The following is a 25,205-nucleotide window of genomic DNA, read 5'->3' as shown; positions in this document are numbered from 1 at the left end:
CACATCTGCAAACACAAATATGAAATAAAACAAGTTTAATAAACAAGTTTATTTAATAAATCAATAAAGATGTCAATGTCAAATAGAAAGGCACATTTCAAACAATTGCTTAAAAGAAAACAAATTTCTGTGAACAGATCTGAAGCTAAAAAACAGGTTATCCATTCACAAATGTTGTGAATTTGGCTGTTTACATCTGCAATAAACAGAGTAAAGAAACAGTATTGAGTGGCAGATGTCTGTTATAGTGAGTGGATGTGCTGGAGGAGTTTATCACAGTACTCAGGGCTGCGCTGTTTCTCTCTCACCGCCTCTGTTTGCTGCTGTAAGAGACCTCCGTCCACTGCACTGGCTACTTTCAGAACCTCTGTGACAGGAAAAAAGAATTGTACACATTTGTAGAGGTTATGTTATGTTTCTCTCTCTCGCTTTCTCTCTGTCAAATTCAAATGAGCTTTATTGGCATGACAAATTGTACATTGTATTGCCAAAGCAAATACACCATACCACTACTACGACTATGTGGCATTGATTCAACAAAGTACTGAAAGCATTTTTTAGAAATGTTGGCCCATATTGATAGAATAGCATCTTGCAGTTGATGGAGATTTGTGGGATGCACATCCAGGGCACGAAGCTCCCGTTCCACCACATCGCAAAGATGCTCTATTGGGTTGAGATCTGGTGACTGTGGGGGCCATTTTAGTACAGTGAACTCATCGTCATGTTCAAGAAACCAATTTGAAATGATTCGAGCTTTGTGACATGGTGCATTATCCTGCTGGAAGTAGCCATCAGAGGATGGGTACATGGTGGTCATAAAGGGATGGACCTGCCCGAAATCCTCATCTGTCATTTCAGACATTGCTCTACACAAACTTCATGTCTGACTTATCATACAAGTCTAGCTTACTGGTACAGTAATTTATATGGTTTATCATATTTGGTATTTATGTACTTATTTACAAAGCGTGAAAAACAACACACCTGTCATTGCTGTAGTGACAGAAGATGGGTTTCCGTTTTTGGTTCGCCTTCGCCACTAACGTTAACGTTACAACAGCTGTTTCAGGCTGCGGTGTCATTTTTCTGCCACTGTTGTGGCAGGCTTGGAGGACTGGGGGGGTCTTTGCGAAGGGTGAATTAACAATTGTGCTGCTTTATATTTTTTTGTGAAAACCGTGATGTTTTTTTTTTTTTTTAATGATTATTTGATGAATAGAAAATTAGAAAAGCATTTATATAAAAAAATATGTAACCTGAAAAATGTTGTTACTGTCACTTTTAATCAATTAAAAGCACAATTGCTGCAAAACGTATTAATATCTTTCAAAAAGTCTTAAAGACCCAAAACGCATGTATGTTTTCTAACTAGAGTACGGTAAATTAATACTTTTTGTAGTTTATAATAATGGCAGGTTCATAATGAAATAGTGATTATAATTGTCTGGTCTATTGTTGCATGCATACTCCATTCATTATGATAAATGTCATTATTTTGCAGTGTGATTACGCATTTGTTTTACCTTAAAAAAAAAAATCTTTCAAAGTTTTTCAGCTCACGATTTAGGCCCATAAAGCTCATTTGTGTTCTTTCAGCAGTCATGTCTTTGTTGTGGGGATTTGGTTTTATCCTGATTTGTTTGGTCGGGGGATTTACTTTTATCCGCCGCTTTATACGTTTGTAAATGCACCAGAAAACAAAGTTTTCTTTGTGTGAAGAAATGGGTGAATTTCCTCAGTAACTCAAGCGCAGTGTGAGAGTGCTGTTATTATAAGCTTAACAAATGGAAAGAGGGATTATGGGATATGGCAAGTCTGGTGTTATAATGGACATTAATCTCATCTTGGGTGTCTTTGAAATACAAGATGCGTTTAAGAGCAGAATGTAAAATAAAGAAAGACAAGAAGAGGAAATCAAGATCAGACGGTGTTTTCCACCAGGTCTGTGGTGCTGTTTGCATGATGCCAAATGTTATCATTAAATAAACCCCTTTTGTATAAAACAAATGCATTCAGGATCACACTGTCAGGGCTTATTTTGCGACATCAGCAGGATGGAAATTATGCCCTACTTACTATATGTTACGTTTTCAACATCCTTTGTAGGTTCAAAGCTTAATTAGGGGCTATGAATTGTTTCTGTACGCCATGTGTGTGTGCACTAGGACACATTGGCATAGGATTATGGGAAGGTGTTGACAGCCCATGACCCTGCTGGAGGCAGGCCAGTAGCAGAGGAGCGTGTGATGGATAGAGTGTAAAAATGCAGGATTAATGAGGTTCTTTGAAGTGAAGAACAGGGAGATCAGTGAAGTGGACCGTAGATGAGCGCAACACCATTAACACAGGCCTGAATCACTTCCTTATGCAGCAGGAAGAGATTTATCTTACACCACAACAGTTTCGACACCAATATAACTGTCATCAGTCACAATTTAAGTCAAAACATCAGATGATAACAGCAGAAATGAAGAATCGCTGCCGTTTGTATCCGTGTGCCCTTACCGAGGACTGAATCCTGGACTTTGGTGTCGGGGTCGTCCATGTAGAGCAGCAGCTGCTGGAACAGGAACTCCAGGTGTGGGCGGCACGAGTGAACGTCATAGTTTTTCCCTAGAGATGAGAACCATGTGCTCAGAGACTTCAGCGCTTCGAGACGGACGTCTTCACTGCTGTCATCCACACGCTTCAGCAGCTCTGAAACATAAACAGACACACTCCTGAAAGCACTTAAATTACAACCTCACAGAGGCATCTAAAAAATCATTAAAGTGTGAAATAACAATTTAGAGAGTCAGAGCAATTCTGTTCCTCCAATGAAAGTGTATGCACACTATACTGTCCCTTTTCAGAAAGGTAATAAAAACACCAAAATGTATTTTCATTGCTTCAAGAGATTCACTAGATGGACTACTTTGATGATGTTTTTATTACCTTTCTGGACATGGACAGTATACCGTACAATCATTCAATGGAGGAAGAGAAAGCTCTCAGACTAAATATAAAATATCTTCCATTCTTCCAAATATCTTCTTTTATGTTCAGCAGAAGAAACAAACTCATACAGGTTTGGAACAACTTAAGGGTGAGTAAATAATGACAGAATTTTCATTTTTGGGTGAACTATCCCTTTAACAAGGATAGCCTTATAAAATCTGATATCCATTTTCCAAACTAAACAAAAATTAAACTAAACTAGAAAAATTATATATTATATGAAAATAAAAAAAATCACACACACACATATATATATATATATATAAAATAAATAACTGACTTTTTATGGAACGCGTATTTATAAATGTCTGGAAAATTTGTGCAAGATTCATAGTTATAGATATGCTTTATTTAACAGAGATAGTCATATAACAGAAACAGACAAGAACTATTGTAAAAGACTGAAAAATTAAATAAAATTAATTAATTAATTAAATTAAAAAATAGCTTAACTGACTTTTTAAAGGCGCTGTCTACTATTATATATATATATATTAAAATAAATGTCTGGAAAATGTGTGTAAGACTCACAGTCATAGATGCTTTTTTAACCTGGATAGTCTTATAACAAAGAAAGAAAGAACGATTATTTATTATATATTAAAATAAATGTTTCAAAAGACGGTATAAAATAATACAATAAAATAAAATCTTTTTTGAACACTACTGAATACTGAAGTACTATTGTATATTAAATGTCTTAAAAATATGTGCAAAGAACATTAACATATTCCATTTATACTATTTAACCTTGTTAGATGGGTTTCAATTGATCATTTTCAATATTTTTTGAACAAGAAGAAAAACGGTGTTATTTCACCATTTAAACAGTCAAATAAAAATACAGACCAATTTCATTTGATGCATGAAAATACGGCTGTAAGCAATAGAAGTTCAATCCATTCAGCATGTGACCTTTGGCTTTGACAGCTACAGTTTGACATCTAATCTACACAACCCATATGGTGGAAAAATGCCTTTTCAATGCTGGATAAACTGAACAATCCAGATATTTAATAAACTGCAATTATATCCTTCACAGCCTCATTTTTATCTGTCATAGTAAATATGCAGCTCTCTTTGATTGTTTTACAGTATGTATGAGGTAAGTATACCTGGATAGATCTTGTTTAGCGAGTCAGTGCTGAGCTGTTGTGTTGTGAGTTTCAGCAGTGAGTGAAGAGATCTACAGGCCAGAAGACGAGCGAGTTTAGAGTCTTCCTCCAGCGCAGAGATCAGCTGAGTACTGAGGGTCTCCTCCACCGACACAACCTGAAACACATTTATTACACACCAACATAACTCACACAAAATCAAACATATACCGTTTAAATAAATGATGTTCACTTGCACTTTCTATTCATCAAAGAATCCTGAACAAAGGTATCATGGTTTCACCAAAAAAATGAACTGTTTTCAACACTGATAATAATCATAAATGTGTCTTGAGCAGTAAATCATCATATTACAATGATTTCTGAAGACGAATAATGATGCTGAAAATTCAGATCTGCCATTACAGAAATAAATTACATTTTAGAATATATTAAAAAGCAAACTCTATTTTAAAATGGAGTATTTCACAATATTAATGTTAACTAAATTTTGATTAAAAAAAGCAGCAAACGAGACTTCTTTCAAAAACATTTGCAGAATACTAAATCTCATTATGCACAATTAATCCAATTAATAATCTCAATCAAAATATAATTCCCTCCACCTGCAAAATGATCATTTAATTAATTGCATTTAAAAATATATATATTGTTTTAAATAATATTATAGTATCTAATTTTACTTGTTTAATTTTGAAAGTAATTTTAATTTTACTTTGAATATGTCACATTACAGAACTTAAAATCAAAATGCGGTTTCATACAGTCTTAAAGTTGAATGGCTCTGCTGTAATGACAGAGTTGATGTTGGTATATTATTACCCGCTCTGCTGGAAAAGCCGCCCCGTGTAGGACAGCTAACAGGCAGCTGAGAGCAGCGGTCCTAACAGCCGCCGCAGATCGTCCCGAACACCATACCAGATTAGGCAACAACAAATCCTGCAGGACCATCTCCATGTATTCACTCAACTTCCTAGAGAGGGAAAACACATTATACAGGCAAACTGATGACAGACATAGAGTAAAAAATAAATAAATAAAAATGTTTTAAATGACAATAAATCAGTTGGGTTATTGACATTATTTTCAGTGTATTTATATTTTACATTTACATTTTTGAGTAACTATGTTTCCATAAAAAAGTTCCAAAATCAGTTACAAAAATGGCTTTGCGTTTGTTTGCAAAACTTTTGCGTTCCCCTGTGAAACATTGCGTTCACTAGCAAAAGTTTATTTTCCCATGAGAAACTTTGCATTCGCTTGGAAACTTAATTGAACGATTCATTCGCTCGCAAAAATGTCGCATTTGCTAGCAAAACCTTTGCGTTCGCTCACAAAACTTCTATTTTCTTTCGAAAGCAAAACCTTCGCGTTTGCTCGTAAAACTGCAGCAGATCAGTTTAATTGCACAGCATCTCAAACGTTGGTCTGATCACTCTGAAATGCATGAGCCAAAGTCTGTCATCAAAATGATTTAGTTTAATTCCCTCCCAGAGGCGCCTTACATGATTGCGTCCCCAAAAACCAGCATCCGGACGCAAGATAAACGTGACAGCATTTATTGCATTTTATCCGCATGCTCTGAGTCACTTATGTTGTAGGAAAAAAAGTGTCAGTTTTGCAGCAAGATATTTTGTACCAATTTCCAAGGAAGTAACTATTTTGTTCTCTTGAACAAATTTCTGCTTTATTCTCAAATGTTTTATGTGACATTCCAATTTTGTGCTACTTTGAATGCAAACTTAATTAATGGCAAAAAATGATTCATGAATGTGGCAAAATATAATAATTATCTTTATTTAAAAACAATAGAAGTCTCAGATATGTCTTCATTCAGATGTGTGTGTGTGTTGTCTTTCCTTTCACTCTCTTATTTCACTTTGCAAATCATAGACCCACATGCAACAAAGGAATTTGAGCTCAACGCCACATGAAAAGAGGGGATTTTGCTACATATCTGAAGGGGACTATCCTGATGCGTTTCTATATTGGTGTAATTATGAAGGGATGTCTTTGAAATACATAGCATTTAGATCCTTATCAGGCATCACAAAAGATCTCCATTCTAAGATCTTTTTAAAATGCATAAATTATTGTAATGATGCATGTTTAAGCCTAAGCAGTGGTGGGCAATAGCAAGAGCTCAGCTGTGTAGTAGTTAACCATTACTGTTGCCTCTCATGTTTCAAAGCTATTGGGTATGATAGTTTGAATATTTTATCAAGAACATTATCATAATCTCTTATGATGCAGAATACACAATAACCGCATTAAGAAAGACCTGTGTTTGTGTGATCAGATGTGACATAAACTAACCCCTGGGAGTCCAGTGTGTTGCTGGCGTCCAGCAGGAGTTTGGACAGCATGGTGAAGATGTGAAGTCTCATCTCAGGTTCTCGACTGGGTTCAACGCAACTCTTTAACAGAGGCAAGAGGGTTGGAAGAAACTCGCCCACCACTGGACCTAAAAGAAAACATACAGATGATAAGACGAAAGAAGAAAATACTGATATTATTATTTTTGTATCTTTTCAATACTACGATACAACAAAGAAGCACAACTGTTGTCAACATTGATAATAATAATAATAAATGTTTCTTAAGCAGCAAATGAGATTTACCATATTAATTTCTCGATTTAAATTGGTAATGATATGGTTTCTTAAATCTAAAATCTTTTCTGTTGATGCATGAACAAAACTTCACTAAACATTTGTAGCGTGCCTGCCATCAAATAATCACAAAAGGCTTTGTGCTTTGTTACTTTTACAATGAAGAAAAGTCTCAACTTTAAAATGATGTCAATTTAATTACAAAATTCACACAATAAATGCCGTTTTGGTGCCCTTTAATACACCATGAGAAATCACTGTAGCCGCCTCAGTTCAAGCGGCAGCTCGGATCAGGCGCTCGTGAACCAATCATATCATCTCCTCTTTACTACTAGTTACAGCAAAAAATAGACATTGGTGAACACCAGAGGGTACGTTGAAATATACATCACAACTTACCAAAATGAATCAGTGTTTCAAGCAGGGAAAGATGTCGATAAATCAACTTGTAGGCTATACAATGTCACTTAACACTACATTTTCCTCAAGAAAGCAATTCAAATGTCCATAAACTCATAAGAGCATTTTGCTAAATACACTGCCATTTAAAAGTTTTTGATCTGTAAGATTTTTAATGTTTTTTTTAATGTTTTTTAAGTCCTTTATGCTCACCAAAGCTGCAAAAATAAGAAGTAATATACAGTAAAATACAGTAATATTGTGAAATATAATTAAAACGTAAAAGAACACATATATACATTTTCAACATTTGTTTTTTAAGCATCAACTCATATCAGAATGATTTCTGAAGGATCATGTGACGCTGAAGACTGGAGTAATGATGTTTTACATCACAGAAATACATTTTAAAACATTTTAACATAAACATTTGAACAATTTTTAAAAAATATATTCAAATAGAAAAGTTATTTTGCTTTTTAATTATATTTCACAATATTGCTGTTTTTGCAGCTTTAGTGAGCATGAGAGACTTCTTCTAAAAACCTCTGATGACATTTTTTTTTGACCTGCAGTGTATATGCATTGTATTACATATTATATTTTTACTTAAACAGTAAGTCATCATTACTTAATTTATGTTTGAATAAATCTGTCATGAAAACAAGTTATTATTACACAGTTTAAAGTCATTTAAATGTTTATGTTTTACCAACAAATTATGTTTTTACTAAACAAGGTTCGGGAGGAGCATGATCGGATAATTGACACAGGTGGAGAGTACTCAGCTAATCAACAATAAGAGGTATATATACACACCCTGCGTCCCAATTCGCAAACTATCCATACTAAATAGTATTCAAAAATAGAATTAGTATGTCCCAAATCGTAGTATGTTGAAAAGAGTATTCCAAAGATACCCGGATTGTTAACTATTTCCGAATCTGACGATGCCTTACAGGGCAGGGATGCACGTAACTAAGCGACAGAGTCCGTTAAAGATGGCGAAGTAGTATGTCCCGAAGCTTGCATACTTTTATAACAAATTATAATCAAGTAGTGAATAATTAAGTATAGAATGTGACTGCTCACTGAGGAAAGTTTGAAGCACTGAATGAGTTCAGTACTGCGTGTGTCTAAACAGAATATGTTCCCCAGCTGCGAATGAAACACACACTCACCTGACTGCATGGCGATGATCTCCAGCTGTGTTTTCTGAACGGAGTAACTAGTCCAGGTGTGATGCGAGTCAGATAGCCAATGCAGCAGATCTGCCATGTGCTGTCGGTACAACTCACATGCTCCACTGAGACCCTGCGCCTCACACAAACTCCTCAATGATTCTTCTGCCTGAGAAAGACAGAGAATAATCTTCACTTATTTAAAGGGGGGGGGGGTGAAATGCTGTTTCATGCATACTGAGCTTTTTACACTGTTAAAGACTTAACATAGACAAAGTTTCAAAAACTAATGTTGGATGTTTGATGGAGTATTTCTGTGTTAAAAATACTCCTTCCGGTTTCTCACAAGTTTCTGAGAGTTTTTTTAGAGTGTGGGTCGGCTTGACGTTGATAAGAGCGGAAGGTCCTTGTATGGGCGGTACGGGCTCTTCTTCTGGTAGGGTGCGTGCGCGCGTGACTAGAGCGAGAGAGGAAATGCACGCCCATAAGCACTCTCTCAGGTGCAGGTTTAGTCGCATACAATAGTCCATAAACCGAATCATGTCCTCATAAACTGCGAGTAAAGACACACAAATATTGACAGGCGCCTAAATACAGTACATACCACAGAGACGGACGTCCTGATGTTGCCGTTTCTCCTGTTCAATTTATTTCAGCCTCCGAATGATTCTGGATCATATATCTATTAGCTGAGATCGATAGCCATGGGTTTCTCCACGCTTGAGGACGTCACCACTTTGCGCGCTCGTCGTTCTTTAGCTCCGCCCACTCGATACTCCTCCAGGCGCTCGTTTTTTTTCCGGAAAGACTCTGTATAGCCTATATTTCTTTTATAAATATAATAAAACTAAAGACTTTTCGGAGATATGAAGGATGCAATACTACTCTATAGGTACTCAAGATTGACATGAGATTGACTGAAACTGAGTGTTTCACCCCCCCTTTAATCTACTGTCCATCCATCTACTACTGTGAACTAAAATAGTTACCCATAGTCACACATAAAGTGACTGATGAATCACAGTTCATGTTTTTAAAGGCACAATCTGTACGTGTTCGCTGCTAGAGGTCACATATTCAAAATAATAACAAAGGTGAAGCTTGATGCTATGAAGGAGAGTAAAACTGTGGATATTACATCATTTACAGGGGACAAGGACAAGGGACGATCCATAATTTAAAATTGAATAATTCAACTGCATGAAATATATCACACTGTGCAAGTGGTTTTTAATAATTTTATTACAAAAATCGTATATATTGTGCGTTTAAAGGTGCATGTAGTATTTTTGCAGTAAAATATCCAAAAACCTCTAGGCCAGTGTTTTGCCATATATTTTTTTCAGTTGAGTTCTTACCATATCCCAATTGTTTCCAACTATTTGTAAATCGTGAGAAAATTGCTATTTTAACCAAGCAGCTGGGGCGTCTGAGGGAGTCAATTGCGTCACCCTCAGTTTCTGGTTTTATTTGGCAGAAACGCTTTACTTTAGCAGTGTGAACAAGTGTCACAGCAGCAGCTGAGCGAATGCACAGAGTAACGTCATAACATCATTTTAAGCACGCATTTTAAATGTATCTAATATGATAAACAGAGCTGCATAACCTCATACTCATGACCTGAAAAGTGGAAATGGCGCCAGTGACTGTGTCCTGTCCCGTCATAATAAAAGTCCTGCTGCTCGCGGTCCATGTGTTTGCGTAACAATCGCTCCAGCGGCTTTTCTCAGCTCCTCAACACTCAGCCCTAGCATCCATGAACATGATTTCTGCCAGAGTCCTTTTTTTTTTTTTTTGTGAGAGTGATATTTTAAAATGTCTAAAATAAAATTATATGAAATTTTTTATTTAATGAATTGTCTACAATACAACTGATAAATCAATATTTCCCCCATCTTTTAGTGGATGTAGCCTGCAATAAGATGGATCAAGCTTTGTTTTAAAAAAAAATATATCGGGATTTGTATTGTAAATCTTAAATAAAAGTTAAGAAGTGAATATTTAGTATTTTATTTGTAACGCTTTCAGTTCCAGTATTTTTAGATCTTTTTAACACATTTAAAACCATTCCGCAGATTTTTCAAAAAAAATTGCGCAGAAATCACAAAAAAATTCCACAGATTCCGTGTGGCCCTGGTCATGTCTAATGTTTAAAGCTGAATTTGTCTATGGAAAATGCCGTACGTGTGGGTTTTACCTTGCTGTGCTGTTGCTGCTCTGAGGCGAGACTCTGAACTGACACCAGAACCTTCAGCAGCTGCAGACTGATGACACCACAGTCCACCTGACACACACACAGCACAGCATCGACACACACCAACAAATGATCCAGATACAGCGCCTGAGAGACAAAAAAAGAGAAACATGCAAAACATTTTATGTATGCACTTTTCATTACTTTTGTTTAATGTGTATTATGTCATTTATTTTTATTTTTTTGGCTTGCAGTTTAATTTTCCTCTGGGATATTTAATTTAATTTAATTTGTTGTTCATTTGACATATTTTGTACTACTTTTACAAATGAACCATTTTTGTCATGCCAATAAAGGACACTAAAACACATCTAAACTCTCTGACCTCAAAAAGCAGTCCAAATAACACAATGAGCTTTTCTTTCCATCAGTCTTGGTTATTTTCCTACCCCCCTACATTTTTATCCACCCTCAAAACCCTGTTGTTTCTCTTTCCGTGCAGTGATCACATGTCTAGACAAAGTGTCACAATCACAGCAACAAGAGGATCATGACACTGTTTCCTCCAATCAGCAGTACTGTCATTAACAGGGCAGGATGATTAACCTGCAGGTGTTTTCACTGGCCTACAGGAAGTGTGTGTGTGTGTGTGTGTGTGTGTGTGTGTGTGTGTGTGTGTGTGTGTGTGTGTGTGTGTGTGTGTGTGTGTTGGGGGGGACAGTTTTACTACTAATTTTAGATGGCAAAACTCAAAAGAACTACAACGAATCAAGGCTTTCTCTTTTTACTTATGTTCAGGACAAGGATATGATTTATGCATGTACTGAACTTATGTATGCGAAAGAAAATACAATAAAATAAAATAACGAGGAAGTAAATAAAATAAAATATGATTAAATACAAAAAAATTAACTAAACAGATGTATGTACAGTAAAAAAATGAGGTAGAAAGAGTTATGCACATGTAAATAAAAAAAATTAAGTAGGGTTCTGCAAAGATAAAATATTATGAGGTAGAAAAAGGGTTGTAAAAATAAATGAATAAAATGGCAGACAGGGTTAAATAAATAAATTCAATATATAAATAGAAAGGGTTATGCACGGGTAAAAATTTAAATTGTATTTACAATTATATTGTTTATAATAATATATGAGGTAGAAAGGGTTATGTACAGAAATAAATAAATAAATATATTAATAAATAATATTAAGGGCTATGCACAGGTAAAAAAAAGAGGTAGGGCTATGTAAAAATAAAAAATAAAATATTATGATTTAGAAAGGGTTAAATGTACAGGTGTGAATAAATAAATAAATAAATCAAAATAAATAAATCAAAAATGGCAGGGCATATATAGTTATGCACAAGTAAAATAAAATAAATAAAATGGAAGACGGCAGACGGTTAAATAAATAAATAAAATATTAAATAGAAAGGGTTATGCACAGGCAAAAAAATAAATAATTGTATTTTATTTAAAATTATATTATTTATAATAATATATGAGGTAGAAAGGGTTATGTACAAAAATTAATACATGAATACATTAATAAAAATATATATTTGGGTTATGCAAAGGTAAAAAAAAGAGGTAGGGTTATGTAAAAAGAAAAAAGAAAATATTATGAGGTAGGAAGGGTAAAATGCACAGGTATAAACACACAAATACAAAAAATGGCAGGTGGCATATATAGTTATGCACATGTAAATAAAGTAAATAAAATATTATAAGTAGACATGGTTATGCACAGGTACTGGCACAAGTTTAAAAAAATTAAACAAAAAAAATTTTTTTTATAAGGTTGATGGTGTGGAGTTTTGATATATATCAAATTTATGAGCTTTATAATTTATGTATTTGCAGATAAACCTATCATGGATCAAGTTAATCTACTTTTTCCATTATGTAATGTAATAATAGACTTTATTTAAAGATGTCACTTCACGGGCAGGTTTCCAGTTCAAACTAACACTCGTGAAACAGAAGCATGTTCTTTAGTTCACGCCTAGGGCTGTCAGAGGAGTGATCAGTGACAGGTCTGACAACTGTTTTAAACCGATCGTCCTATCCAGCACTTTTTGCCATTCATAGCCGTCTGGCTTTTCCTGTCCATAAATATGGCCCTGTCTCCACAACGGCCCCTCAGCAGAAGCATGTCTCGTCCCACCCTGTCTCCAGCTCGACTCTTTTCAGGACAGAGGTGAGCAGGCCACAGCTGTCAGCTATGACGTGAGCAGGCAGGTATGCATAATATGTATATTCACTTATATAGATCTGAAATCGGTTTAGACAGCTGAGATTTACATTCCCGCTTGTAGTCCCATAGCAACACCGAAAACAAAACACAGAGAAAACTGGTGCTTCTGTTTTCCATGTCCTACAGGCATCGCAAAACCAGTTCATAACATATTACCCAAGCGCAAATCTTCTGTTAAAGGCCCACAACATCTAACACATCCTCAAAAGAGGACTGCAGGCGTATTATTTCCTTGCCTTGTTCCTACACTGTACTTTTTTATGATGATTTTGGAAAACAGACAGTCGAAAGTGTCCTGACAACAACTACATCAAAGAGCACGCTGACTTCAAAGCTGCAGTGTACAGGAAAGATCAGAGCATCTGCCTCTGTTCACTCAACAGTGGGTTTCACTGCTACTCCACAGACTGTGGCTCGTGTCCTGAAAAACAGGATTCGTCTTGCTCTTTCGAAATAAGAGTTTGAAGCAATATTTATTGTAGCATGCTCTAAAATTCACTCAAAACTCCCCAGTTGTGACATCATGTCCAGTAAACAAACACGTTTGCTGAAACTGAGCAGTGTTACTTTAGTATTTAAAGGGATAGTTCACCCAAAACCAACTTCCAGACGGAAGACGAGGACTTGTTGAATAAAGTCGTTATTTAGATTAGTTTGTGCGCCAAAAAAAACATTCTCGTAGCTTCATTAAATAATTGTTATTAGAACAACTGCAGTGAGATGGGCACTTTAACAATGTCTTTAGGGCCTTTTATGGGTATTGAAAGAGATGTCATTGCTGCCAATGGAGGCCTTTCTGAGCCATCGGATTTTCTTCATTTGTGTTCTGAGGAGGAACAAAGATCTTATGAACGACTTGGATTTACTAATAAACCTTTTATATTCCATAATATTATTGATTTGAAGGCACTTAAGAACTTGTTTTTGATAATTAACAAAATGTGCAACATCATCAATGTTATTGAACTGAATCGACATTGAACTGATTCGATGAGCTAAATGGTGACACTGTTGGCTTCTGTAGAGCTGTTTATAACTGAAATGAACTCATATCAAAATGAATGAACTTTACTCAGTTACTGAACTGAACTGAATCAACACTGAACTGATTTGAGCCCTTATGGCATCCTCACAATTGGTTTCTGACTTTAGCACATTGATAAGCTAAGGAAGTGTAATTTGTCAAAGATTGAAAAAAGATGGAAAAAAAAAGTGTGAAAGGTCATTTTTAATTAGAATAAACTACCTTTAATGAACTCTTTTCAGCACTGAATTAGATGTCATTTTACACTACCGGTCAAAATATTGGAGTCTGTACGATTTTTTTTGTTTTTGAAAAAGTCTCCATAAATTATGCTCACCAAGGCTGCATTTATTAGATTAAAAAATACAGTAAAAACATTAATATTATGCAATATTATTACAATGTATAAGCGGTTTTCTATTTTAATTTTTTTTAATATGAAATGTATTCCTGTGATGCTCTGTAAAACATTTGTTCTGCTTAATATTTTTATGGAAACATAGATTTTTTTAAAAGAACAGCATTTATTTGAAATATTTTGTGACATTATAAATGTCCTTACTGTCACTTTAATCAATTAAATGCATCCTTGCTGAATAAAAGTATTAAAGGTGGGGTAAGTGCTTTCTGGTAACCGCTGTTAATATTTCAAATCAACAAAACAAACACTCCCCAACACCCAAAACGGTCTCGCCCCTATTTTGATAGCTCCGCCCCACACATACGTAACCCAGGCAACGGCTATGACAGAATCTGCGTGTTACTAATCCAGGATGAATATTCAATGAAAAAGTCCCCCCTTCTATCACAAAAACACAAACCGTTCTCATGAACAACTCGATAGAACACGAGCCGACGGTCCAGCTAACGACATATTACAGTTATGACAAGATTAGAGTTACAGCGATCACAAAAACACAAACCGTTCTCATGAACAACTCGATAGAACACGAGCACGACAGTCCAGCTGACGACATATTACAGTTATGACAAGATTAGTTATAGCGATCACAAAAACACAAACCGTTCTCATGAACAACTCGATAGAACACGAGCACGACAGTCCAGCTAACGACATATTACAGTTATGACAAGATTAGAGTTATAGCGATCACAAAAACACAAACTGTTCTCATGAACAACTCGATAGAACACGAGCCGACGGTCTAGCTAACGACATATTACAGTTATGACAAGATTAGAGTTATAGCGATCACAAAAACACAAACCGTTCTCATGAACAGCTCGATAGAACACGAGCCGACAGTCCAGCTAACGACATATTACAATTATGACAAGATTAGAGTTATAGCGATCACAAAAACACAAACCGTTCTCATGAACAACTCGATAGAACACGAGCACGACAGTCCAACTGACGACATATTACAGTTATGACCGAATAAGGGTTATATAGATCATGAAAAGAGGAAACAAACATATATTAGGAGTATAGTATCTTACTTGTCGGACACATTTTGTGATCTGACACTTTAAACAGACTTAGATGAGATTTAGATGTTCCATACAGTGTGGAAATGAATGGGTTATTTTGAATAATGATGTGCACCGAGCCCTCTCTTCTCACCATCATTAGTAGACACGCCCCTTGTCTGCTGATTGGCTACAAGTTTGTTATTCCACTCGGCCCGAGGCCTTTTTCTAAAACTATTAAAGCAGCACTAGGTAACTTTTCAACCTTCATAATATATTTTTTAAGACTCTTGTGATGATAAATCGACTTACAATAGGTTGAATGACACGTCTGCCATAGCCTGATGGGGTCTGTATCGTTTTTAATCGTACTTTTAAACTTCGGGTTTCGGGTAGTAACCCGAGAACAAAAAGAACTACAAAATTCGACTGCTTTACGGCATATACGTCACTTCCACCAACACCCACACTTCCTTAAATTCGGACGTGCGAGCCCAACTTTGTTCGTCGGATTATAAAGTCATGTCCGAAGCAGCACAGAAAAATAAGAAAGAAAAGGTTTTGTTGGAGGAAAGCAATAAGAGGAAACGAAAAAGTGATGTGATTAAAGGCAGGACGAGGATCAACATGTGACCAGCGTTTGCTCGTCGGCGTGAGCTGAAGGAGTCGTGCCCGACCGATGCTGTCCTGCTTGTTACGGTGAGCTACCACTCAAACATTGAACTGAAGTATCATATAGATTCTGTAAAACGGTAACCAATACACTACTATAATGACGCTGGCTTGTAAACGTGAGTATCGTGATTATTTGGCGTTTGAAAAAAATAAAACCCATGAAATTATATTCATATGACCTGCTGAAACATGCCACTGACTGTAACGTTACCTGGGTTGAAGACATTTCACACACGACGCCAGAAGAACTCTTACTCCTCTTGCAGTGTTCAGGGGAACTGTTAGTGCTGCACCAACCCGCGGGACGCTTTTATGAAGTTATTTGGCCCGCACCGCACCACTGTATATATTTTTACAACCCGCCGCGCACCTGTGATTCCATTAAATAGACTTACGGGGTCCGCGGGTTATGAGACGACCCACGCATCACTAGTTCAGGGCTATCAGGGTTGTCATGTCAACAAATGCACGCGCGATGGCATCCCCTGTTGTAGGATGACAGCTCTTACGACAGTAGTTGAGGACATTATTTTTTCCAAACTGTAGGGGGACCCCGAGAGCAAAAGTAGCCAAGTGCGGCTTTAAAATAACACTTACCCCCCCTTATTGAAAATAAATAAATAAATAAATAAATAAATCCGAGTGATTCCAAACTTTTTTGTCTTATAGTCAACATTTTTATGTCATCTTTGATGAGTTTATTACAATACTTTCTGGGATTGCATTCACCATGAAGGATGCATCCAGTTCTGCATTAGATTAGCCTAATTGATGCTTCTTAAAAGGCATCATAATTATGTTATGAAGCCTTAAAATGCTGTCTAGTTTGGCAGCTCACTAGAATTCAGAACAGAGCTACTGTATTTTTGTTAATACGCATTCAAAGTCAGACTAATTTTCATTCTCTCTCTCCCTCTGGATTTCTAGGCAGTCATTTTATTAGTTACTGTGGCATTAAAAACAGGATCATTTGCCATTTCCTTCCTAAATCTGACAAAAAAATGCACTCGCCTTCCTCTTTTCGTCTCAATCCTCTCTACGGGACAGTCAGAGGTCCTACAACATCTGTGATGAACCATGTCTTTACTGCGGGTCACCATCTCTCAGCCAATGCTGTTGAGGCCACATTGGTTTTACCGAAGGAAAACTTCTGGGAAAAATTCTGAGATGAAACATAGACAGCTGGACCAAAGTATGCCATATTATGGTGGACACAGGGGGGGTCAGGGCAAACTTAGTCATTTTATTTTAGTGCTTTTAATTACACTAAAGAGGGAATTTCTGCAAAGCCCTCTCAGGGGTGGTGACTTGGCACCGAAAAGAGTAAACTCAAAAAATAGAGCGTTATTTTAGATATCAAAGCAAGCCGAATGTGGGTTGAGAGGAAACCAGGGCCAGACTCTTGGGTCTGGGTGGGATTTTTCCACTCAGTCTGACAGAGATATGTTGTAACACATCTGCAAGATGCATATGTGTGTGTGTGGGGGGACTGGAAATATGTAATAAAAGACATTCTTTAGAAAAACTACATTTGAAACACTTATGTCTAAAATAAAACAAGCTAATAAGAGTTATAAACCGTTGTGTGACATGATTTTGTAAAAAACAAACAAAAAAACAACAACACTGCCACAAAGATGTTTGCTGGACACCACTAAGTGGCAGTACTGTTAGTAGTGGTCATTTCTCCTGTTTAATGCTCTAATGTTATTGGTTGGCTGCATAACTGTGCAACAATTGTGATGAATTCCCAGTAAAACATCTACAATTGTCAACTTTGATTGACAATAAATAAATTCTGGTTGCTTTGCTGTGCAAGTCACTGTGTGAACATAACTTTGCAATGGATACTAAGCAATCAAGTGCAGGTAGAAGGCAGAAATGTAATTGACTCTAACCTGTTGGGACCCCTGACAGACTTCAGGGTGCGCGAGCATGTTTCCAATATTTAACAGGTGGGGTCGTAGCACCTCCCTTGAACTGCCTCTTAATACAGCCCCCAGAACCATGAGAGGAGCCCAGGGAGCAGCAGACGAGCAGGAAGCAGAGTCTTCAACGTGAGGTAACAGCAACTTTAGGTAGACCTCCGGACTGACAAATGCTCCCAAGAGCTTTGCTGACTCCAAACACTGTCAAAGAGAGAGAAATTAAGCTATACTCATACACATTTCATAAAATGAAAATAATATAAATTCAATATCAATGTTTAAACAATATACTAAAATACTTTATGTCTTTGCTTAAAGTAGTGTAATAATGAAATAAAACTGGACAAACAGACGAATGAATATCTGTCTGTTGATCTATCTGTGTGTTGATCTATCTGCCTGTCTGTCTGTAGATCTATCTGCCTGTAGATCTATCTATCTGCCTGTCGTTTGATTTATATGTCTGTCTGTTGATCTATCTGTCTGTTGCTCTATCTGGCTGTCATTTGATCTATCTGCCTGTCTGTTGATCTATCTGCCTGTCTGTTGATCTGACTGTCTGTTGATATATCTGCCTGTCTGTTGATCTGTCTGTCTGTCATTTGGTCTGTCTGTTGATCTATCTGCCTCTCTGTTGATCTATCTGTCTGTCTGTTGATCTATCTGCCTCTCTGTTGATCTGTCTGTCTGTCGGTTGGTCTGTCTGTTGATCTATCTGCCTCTCTGTTAATCTATCTTTCTGTCTGTTGATCTATCTGCCTCTCTGTTGATCTATCTGTCTGTTGATCTATCTGCCTGTCTGTTGATCTGACTGTCTGTTAATCTGTCTGCCTTTCTGTTGATCTATCTGTCTGTCTGTTGATCTATCTGACTCTCTGTTGATCTATCTGTCTGTCTGTTGATCTATCTGCCTCTCTGTTGATCTATCTGTCTGTCTGTTGATCTATCTGCCTCTCTGTTGATCTGACCGTCTGTTGATCTGTCTGCCTTTCTGTTGATCTATCTGTCTGTTGATCTATCTGCCTCTCTGTTGATCTATCTGTCTGTCTGTTGATCTATCTGTTGATCTATCTGTCTGTCTGTTGATCTATCTGTCTGTCTGTTGATCTGCCTGTCTGTTGATCTATCTGTCTGTCTGTTGATCTGCCTGTCTGTTGATCTATCTGCCTGTCTGTTGATCTGACTGTCTGTTGATCTGTCTGCCTTTCTGTTGATCTATCTGTCTGTCTGTTGATCTATCTGCCTCTCTGTTGATCTATCTGTCTGTCTGTTGATCTATCTGCCTCTCTGTTGTTCTATCTGTCTGTCTGTTGATCTATCTGCCTCTGTTGATCTATCTGCCTGTCTGTTGATCTATCTGTTGATCTATCTGTCTGTCTGTTGATCTATCTGTCTGTCTGTTGATCTGCCTGTCTGTTGATCTATCTGTCTGTCTGTTGATCTGCCTGTCTGTTGATCTATCTGTCTGTCTGTTGATCTGCCTGTCTGTTGATCTATCTGTCTGTCTGTTGATCTGCCTGTCTGTTGATCTATCTGTCTGTCTGTTGTTCTATCTGTCTGCCTTTCTGTTGATTTATCTGCCTGTCTTTCTGTTAATCTACCTGCCTGTATGTTGATCTATCTGCCTGTCTGTCTGTTGATGTATCTGTCTGTCTGTTGATCTATCTGCCTGTCTGTTGATCTGCCTATCTGTTGATATGTCTGTCTGTCTGTCTGTTGATCTGTTTATCAGACATAAAAATAGATATACAGATAGATAGATAGATTTTTACATTAAATCAAAAATTTTAAAAGATCTTGATTGGTTGTCCTTTTACCTGTGTTCTGACATCAGACTCAGGGTCAGCACAGGCATGGTACAGTACTGTGAGCAGTGACTGCAGGTGTTGTGTACAGTGATCCTCAGCATGCAGCAACAGAACCCGCAGCAGTTGGGACGTCTTCACTCGGGTCTGCACTAACCAGTCACCAATATCCCGGCCCACCGCAGGAAGCAGTTTAGACAGATTCCTCACCACCAGCTCCCTGCAGCCCAGCCCGGGACGCTCTCCTGTCCAAAATAAAAGGGAAAGCATTGTTTTATATTTCAGTGTTCCACAAACACAGCTGGTACCTTTGATTTGTTTTAAACATGCTAAGAATTTTTTTTTTAAAGAAATCTCTTATGCTCAACAACGTATTCATTTGATAAAAAAACAAAAAAAAACAGTAAGGGCTGGCTCACACAGAGCATGTTTTTGCTGATAAAAACCGTTTAGAGCCACATTTTTAAAGTTATTTTTAAGAGCTGTGGTCATGCAGAGATGCTGCAAAAGACACAAGACATAAGCTTTAAAATGTAAAACAGTTTAACCTAAAGTTTAAAATGTAAAAATTAAAAAGTTTGCTGCTTCATATTTTTGTAGAAACTGTGATACATTGCTTTCTCATGATCCTTTGATAAATAGAAAGTCTCTTTGCTTAATAGAAAATCTTTTGAAAACTTTTGTCAATTGTTCTTGCTAAATTAATGTTAATTTTTAAAAATATTATAAATCTTATCCATCCCAAACTTTTCAATGGTTGTGTACATAAAATGATAAATATAAATTTGTGCTGATTATTGATTTAAAAAAAGCAAACATCTGGCTAGCAATACTTTCACATTCAGGTTCACTTTCAACTAGATGGGGCCTTATTCTAGGACAAGATAACTGAGCATCAAAGTCTGTCAAATGATATTTGAGGAATTCATCTGGAGTTTTCATGTCTAATGGACTTAAATAGCCAAATACTTAAGAGTCAATGATTGGATCATTATTGCAGTGATTATAATGTTTCTAGCATGTTATATGTTTGGCAACAGTTCTTTTAACCCTGATTGATGGAGTGTGAAGCTTTTCATTTCTTAAACAACCACGTAGGAACGTGACCATATTCCAAAACACATCATGACCATATTCCAAACTGATGTTGATTGTAAGTATGAGAGCTTGACAAAAAAATGTATGCACCTCTTAATTTAAATGACATTACAGAATTTATTTCCATCAAAATGCCCATCAACTTCTGGTCAAGAGCTTTTATTGACAATGCAAGAGTCCAGAACTCTGTAAAGTCTCCTCCAGCACATCCCAAAGACTTTCAATGAATTTAAGGTCTGGATTCAGAGGCGTTGATTCTAGTGAAAATGATTCTTCATGCCTGATGAATCTTGACATTGTCATCCTGGAATATGGTCATGATGTGTCTTCCTACGTGGTTGTTTAAGAAATGAAAAGCTACACACTCCATCAATCAGGGTTAGAAGAACTGTTGCCAAACATATAACATGTTAGAAACATAATCACTGCAATAATGATCCAATCATTGACTCTTAAGCATTGAATTTTTTTTTTTGGCCAGGCAGTGTATAAAAGAAGGTCAGTCTGTTATTAGTCAGTTTCACCTCCAGATGTGTAAAGGGCAGGTGCAGGCAGCAGAAAGTCCATCTTATCCTTCAGATCATCCTCATTTTCCTTTTCCCATTGAGATCCTACTTGTTTCCATAAGTCCTCAGCAAGAGACCTGGATAAGTTCATTTAAAAATTAGAAGAAGAAAAAAATTATATATATTTTTTACAGGAAAGAACAAGAAGAAATAAGTAAAAAATAAATAAGAAGATAAATACACCACTGTTCAAAGTAGAGGATCAACGGATCACAAAACTCACAGTTCGGATCATATAATGGATTGTATTCACAAAACATTTTATCTTACCACTAAGAGTTCTCCTAAATAGCACTAAACGTTCATACTGTAAACAGTAAATTGTTTCTCTTAAAACCTATTCACAAAGCTTCCGAGAACAACTTTTACTAAGGAATAGAGAGAAGTCTTAAGCTAAGTGTAAGGGCAGGGTTGACCTAGCTGCTATGGATGATGTCATCATGCTTACTAACTATGACAGTGATTGTCCTCAAGAAAAATGTTAGTGTAGAGCCCTGTGTATGGAGATGCGAAAGAGGAATCAATTTGGAGCTTGTGTGTTATCTGGAACTCGCATCTTTTGGGTGTGTGCGGCCGTGCGCTTAGAAAACAGCATGCGAATACAAAATTAAATTCTCCTCTGCCTCTTCTAGCACTGAAATGATTTAAAATCTATTAAATGTGTAAACTAGCAAGACAAAGTCTTACCAACCCCAAACTTTTGAACAGTAGTCTATGTTCCCATCCACCTATTTTTGAGCGCATTTTGGGAAAAAAAAAATGCTGGATAGAAACGCCAAGATGTGCATAAATACAAAAATGTGCATATATTTTTTATCTGCCAAGAAGACATATATAAACTACGATGGAAACACATTTACCGAATAAATCCCTCGATACGGAACAACAATACGAAAAAACTCACATGACTTTGCCTCTGCTGTGGATGTGATTGGATAACTTATTTTTACTAGTTCTCATGACAATACTTATTTCACTGTATATGTTTTCACCTGATTTCTGGGATCTCATCACTGAGACTGCTCAAAAGCAGTGGGATGAGCTTGTGGAAGTAGGAATATCTGTCCGGCAGGTGGAGAAGCCAATCACCCAGGACCACTGTAACGGCCGTCCTCACCTGAAGCGTTTAGCACAACAATAAATCATTCCCTTGTGGAATGCATAACACCTATGTGGCTTGTAAAATAGGAATTATATTTCATATTTAGCAGAAGAATTTCTTGGAGAGATATCAAAGACAAGGCATTTGTTAAATAACGCATCAATCAAGAACATTTTCAAGAACAAGCCTAAATGCTGCCAGCTCACCCTTGGCGAGTCGTCAAATAATCTCTGAGCCAAGTGGGACAAAACGTCATCTACATTTTTGCCTGCACTGGTCCGGATGACCGCGCCAGTGGCCTGAGTGGCCGAAACTCTCACTTGGGAATGCTGGTGAGAAATTGTCTGCAACAGAGGCTTCAGAAGACTCTCAGCCTGTAGGTGAAAATTATCTGGGCAAAGACAGATAGACAGACACTTGCACATTACTATCTCCACTGTGTTTATGATTGTCTTGTTATATGTGATTAAAAGACTAAATTAAATTGGTTTCATCATATAAGGGATTGTGTGTATCTACAGAATATTTAGACTAAACTGCTCAATTGATATGGATTAGTTTTATGAACTCTTTATGAACTGTTTGAAGTGTTAAAGTGGAGGTTGCCTAGCTGTCAGTAAAGGAACAGAAGATGTTAATTTCATCAAAAACATCTTCATTTGTGTTCTGAAGATGAACGAAAGCCTTACAGGTTTGAAATGACATGAGGGCAAGTAAATAATGACAGAATTTTCATTTATGGGTGAACTATCCCTTTAATGAGTTGGTTAATTTGTGCTTGATGATGTTTGGAGCTGAACTTCGCAGGAAGGTCGATCTTCAGGATCGGGCCATCCTGAGATAAAGTGCATATGCATATCAGTAAGATCAAGTAATATGTCTGTATGTTTAGATTCATTATACAGGAGTTAAGTGGTAAACGGGGTTTAGATGTGTTGTGTTACACTGTATAGACATACAAGGCATCAGTTTGGCCGTTTTACCATGACAACCAACAATATACATGTACCTAAGGCCAGTTTAATCTATAATGAATCCATACCAAACATACATACTACTCGACTTTAATGATAAAAATGACATGTGAAAGACTATTTATGCATAATATATTGTATTTTAAATGTCTTTTGAAGCACTTCAACAGCTTGAGGGCCACACTTACCAGGAACACACTGTGCAAAACTGATGGTGCATTTACAGCTTTCTTTCTTGACTTCAGGGAAGGGATCTGTGATGGTTCTCTGCAGGATCTTCATCATGTCATCTACGTAGGGGGCCAGTTGTCTGCCGCACACCTCAACCAGCAGAGACAGCATCTCCACCAGAGCCAGCCTGAGCTCCTCCGCCGGCTCCAGAAACTCCTTCCCCCCGAGCCTCTGCGCCAGGGCGGGGATGAGGTAGGGCAGAGAGTCTTCTGGTTTGGGGACAGATCTGATAAACTCTGTGATGATCTGAATAGTAGAGTCTCTGCATGCCTCCGCGGGATCTGACAGACATTTCAGCAGCACCTTCAGCAAACCGTCGAAAAGCTCCTGCAGCGCACCGCTGGACAACCGCTGCTCGATTGTTTCTTTTTTCACCGCGTCTAGAGCTCGTCTTCTTGCGTTTTTGTTATCCTCATTTAAACAGTTTAAATGGCGAGCCAGAGATTTTAAAATATCCACTGCTGCCCGGTTATCACTGGCGGTCGCCATTGCTCCTTCACGTGTTGTTGTTGTTGGTGGTTGTCATGGCGGTTGTTGCCACTACGACTGTAGATTGCGACAGCTAAGATGACTTTACGGTAGATGCACATTCAAAACAATTCAAGTACTTTATTGTACTTTCTTTTTTTTTTACTATGGTCAGAATAATATTTTCCACAAGAAAAAAATATACAGATAATTATAAGACACACAATTGTTTGTAACGAGATGGTGGCATATATAGATATATTTTCTCATTAAGTTATGTATTTGACAATACACAGCACCAACCTTTGATCATAAATAATGTAAGTAAATTCTGCTTATTATAAAATCGTACATGTTTTATGTTGACTGTTTCCATAGTTGCTCGTTGGGGAAACAAATATACATGCGCAGTCATCTCTGAATAAATACATTTGACATAAACCTTCCCGTTTGTAGAGGTTAGGTCTGTGTGATCTGCAAAAAAAAACAAAACAAAAAAACACTTGTAATTCTCATAGACAGTAAAAGGTAATTCTGGATGACGCACAGATCCACAATGACGCTGGCTGAAACATGGGATAATTGTAAATAAATAAATTAATTAAACTAAAGTAATCGCACCCCGTTACTATCTACATAACAGTTATACATATGTGTATATATATATATATATATATATATATATATATATATATATATATATATATATATATATATATATATATATATATATATATATATATATATATATATATATATACTTCCCCCCCCCCCTTTCTTAATGATGTATTTTATTAATGCCTGTATCAGTGGCAGTGTCCAATCGGGAGACGGATTGACGTCATAGCGTTCGCGAGCAGCAGGACCAAACAAGCAACATCCCAGAGCGCGAGCCCTGCATCTCCGCCTCATAACGGTAAGCCAAATTAACGTCAAATACTGTGACACACGCGACTGTTTTCAGCTTAATATAACGGCAGATGCGGTTTTCAAGATAATACATGACTAAAACCATTTATACACCGCAAAGGTTTGTATTTTGAAGCGAATAAGCTGTGATTAAAACGTAAACAGGTGATCACAGAGTGATGCTCGAACGCTCCGCCAACACACCGACGGTTCGTTTTTCACGCACGACTG

General features: G+C 36.9%; 2 protein-coding genes across 2 annotated transcripts in view; one reads left to right on the top strand and one right to left on the bottom strand.

The window, feature by feature from the left end:
- Window positions 1–26: 26 nt before the first annotated feature.
- Window positions 27–24,165, bottom strand: dnaaf5 (dynein axonemal assembly factor 5). The gene is made up of 13 exons (XM_067421887.1): window positions 23,555–24,165; window positions 22,599–22,783; window positions 22,283–22,407; window positions 21,249–21,367; window positions 19,639–19,871; window positions 17,792–18,022; window positions 10,505–10,648; window positions 8,308–8,476; window positions 6,432–6,579; window positions 4,938–5,088; window positions 4,116–4,272; window positions 2,509–2,700; window positions 27–367 (listed from the first exon to the last, which is right to left on the bottom strand). The coding sequence occupies exons 1-13, from the start codon at window positions 24,084–24,086 to the stop codon at window positions 243–245; spliced, it is 2,511 nt and encodes an 836-aa protein (XP_067277988.1). The 5' UTR covers window positions 24,087–24,165; the 3' UTR covers window positions 27–242.
- A 711-nt stretch (window positions 24,166–24,876) lies between these two features.
- prkar1b (protein kinase, cAMP-dependent, regulatory, type I, beta) overlaps window positions 24,877–25,205 on the top strand; it is a 73,920-nt gene continuing 73,591 nt past the window's right edge. The window contains exon 1 of the mRNA XM_067421921.1: window positions 24,877–24,981. The gene's annotated coding sequence lies outside the window, so the exon portion shown is untranslated. The remainder of the gene's footprint in view (window positions 24,982–25,205) is intronic.

The sequence above is a fragment of the Pseudorasbora parva genome, chromosome 2 (assembly GCF_024679245.1).
Source record: "Pseudorasbora parva isolate DD20220531a chromosome 2, ASM2467924v1, whole genome shotgun sequence".
NCBI classification, from domain to species: domain Eukaryota; kingdom Metazoa; phylum Chordata; class Actinopteri; order Cypriniformes; family Gobionidae; genus Pseudorasbora; species Pseudorasbora parva.
The sequence above is the reverse complement of the archived record's forward strand: the minus strand, read 5'-3'. Positions and strand labels throughout refer to the sequence as shown.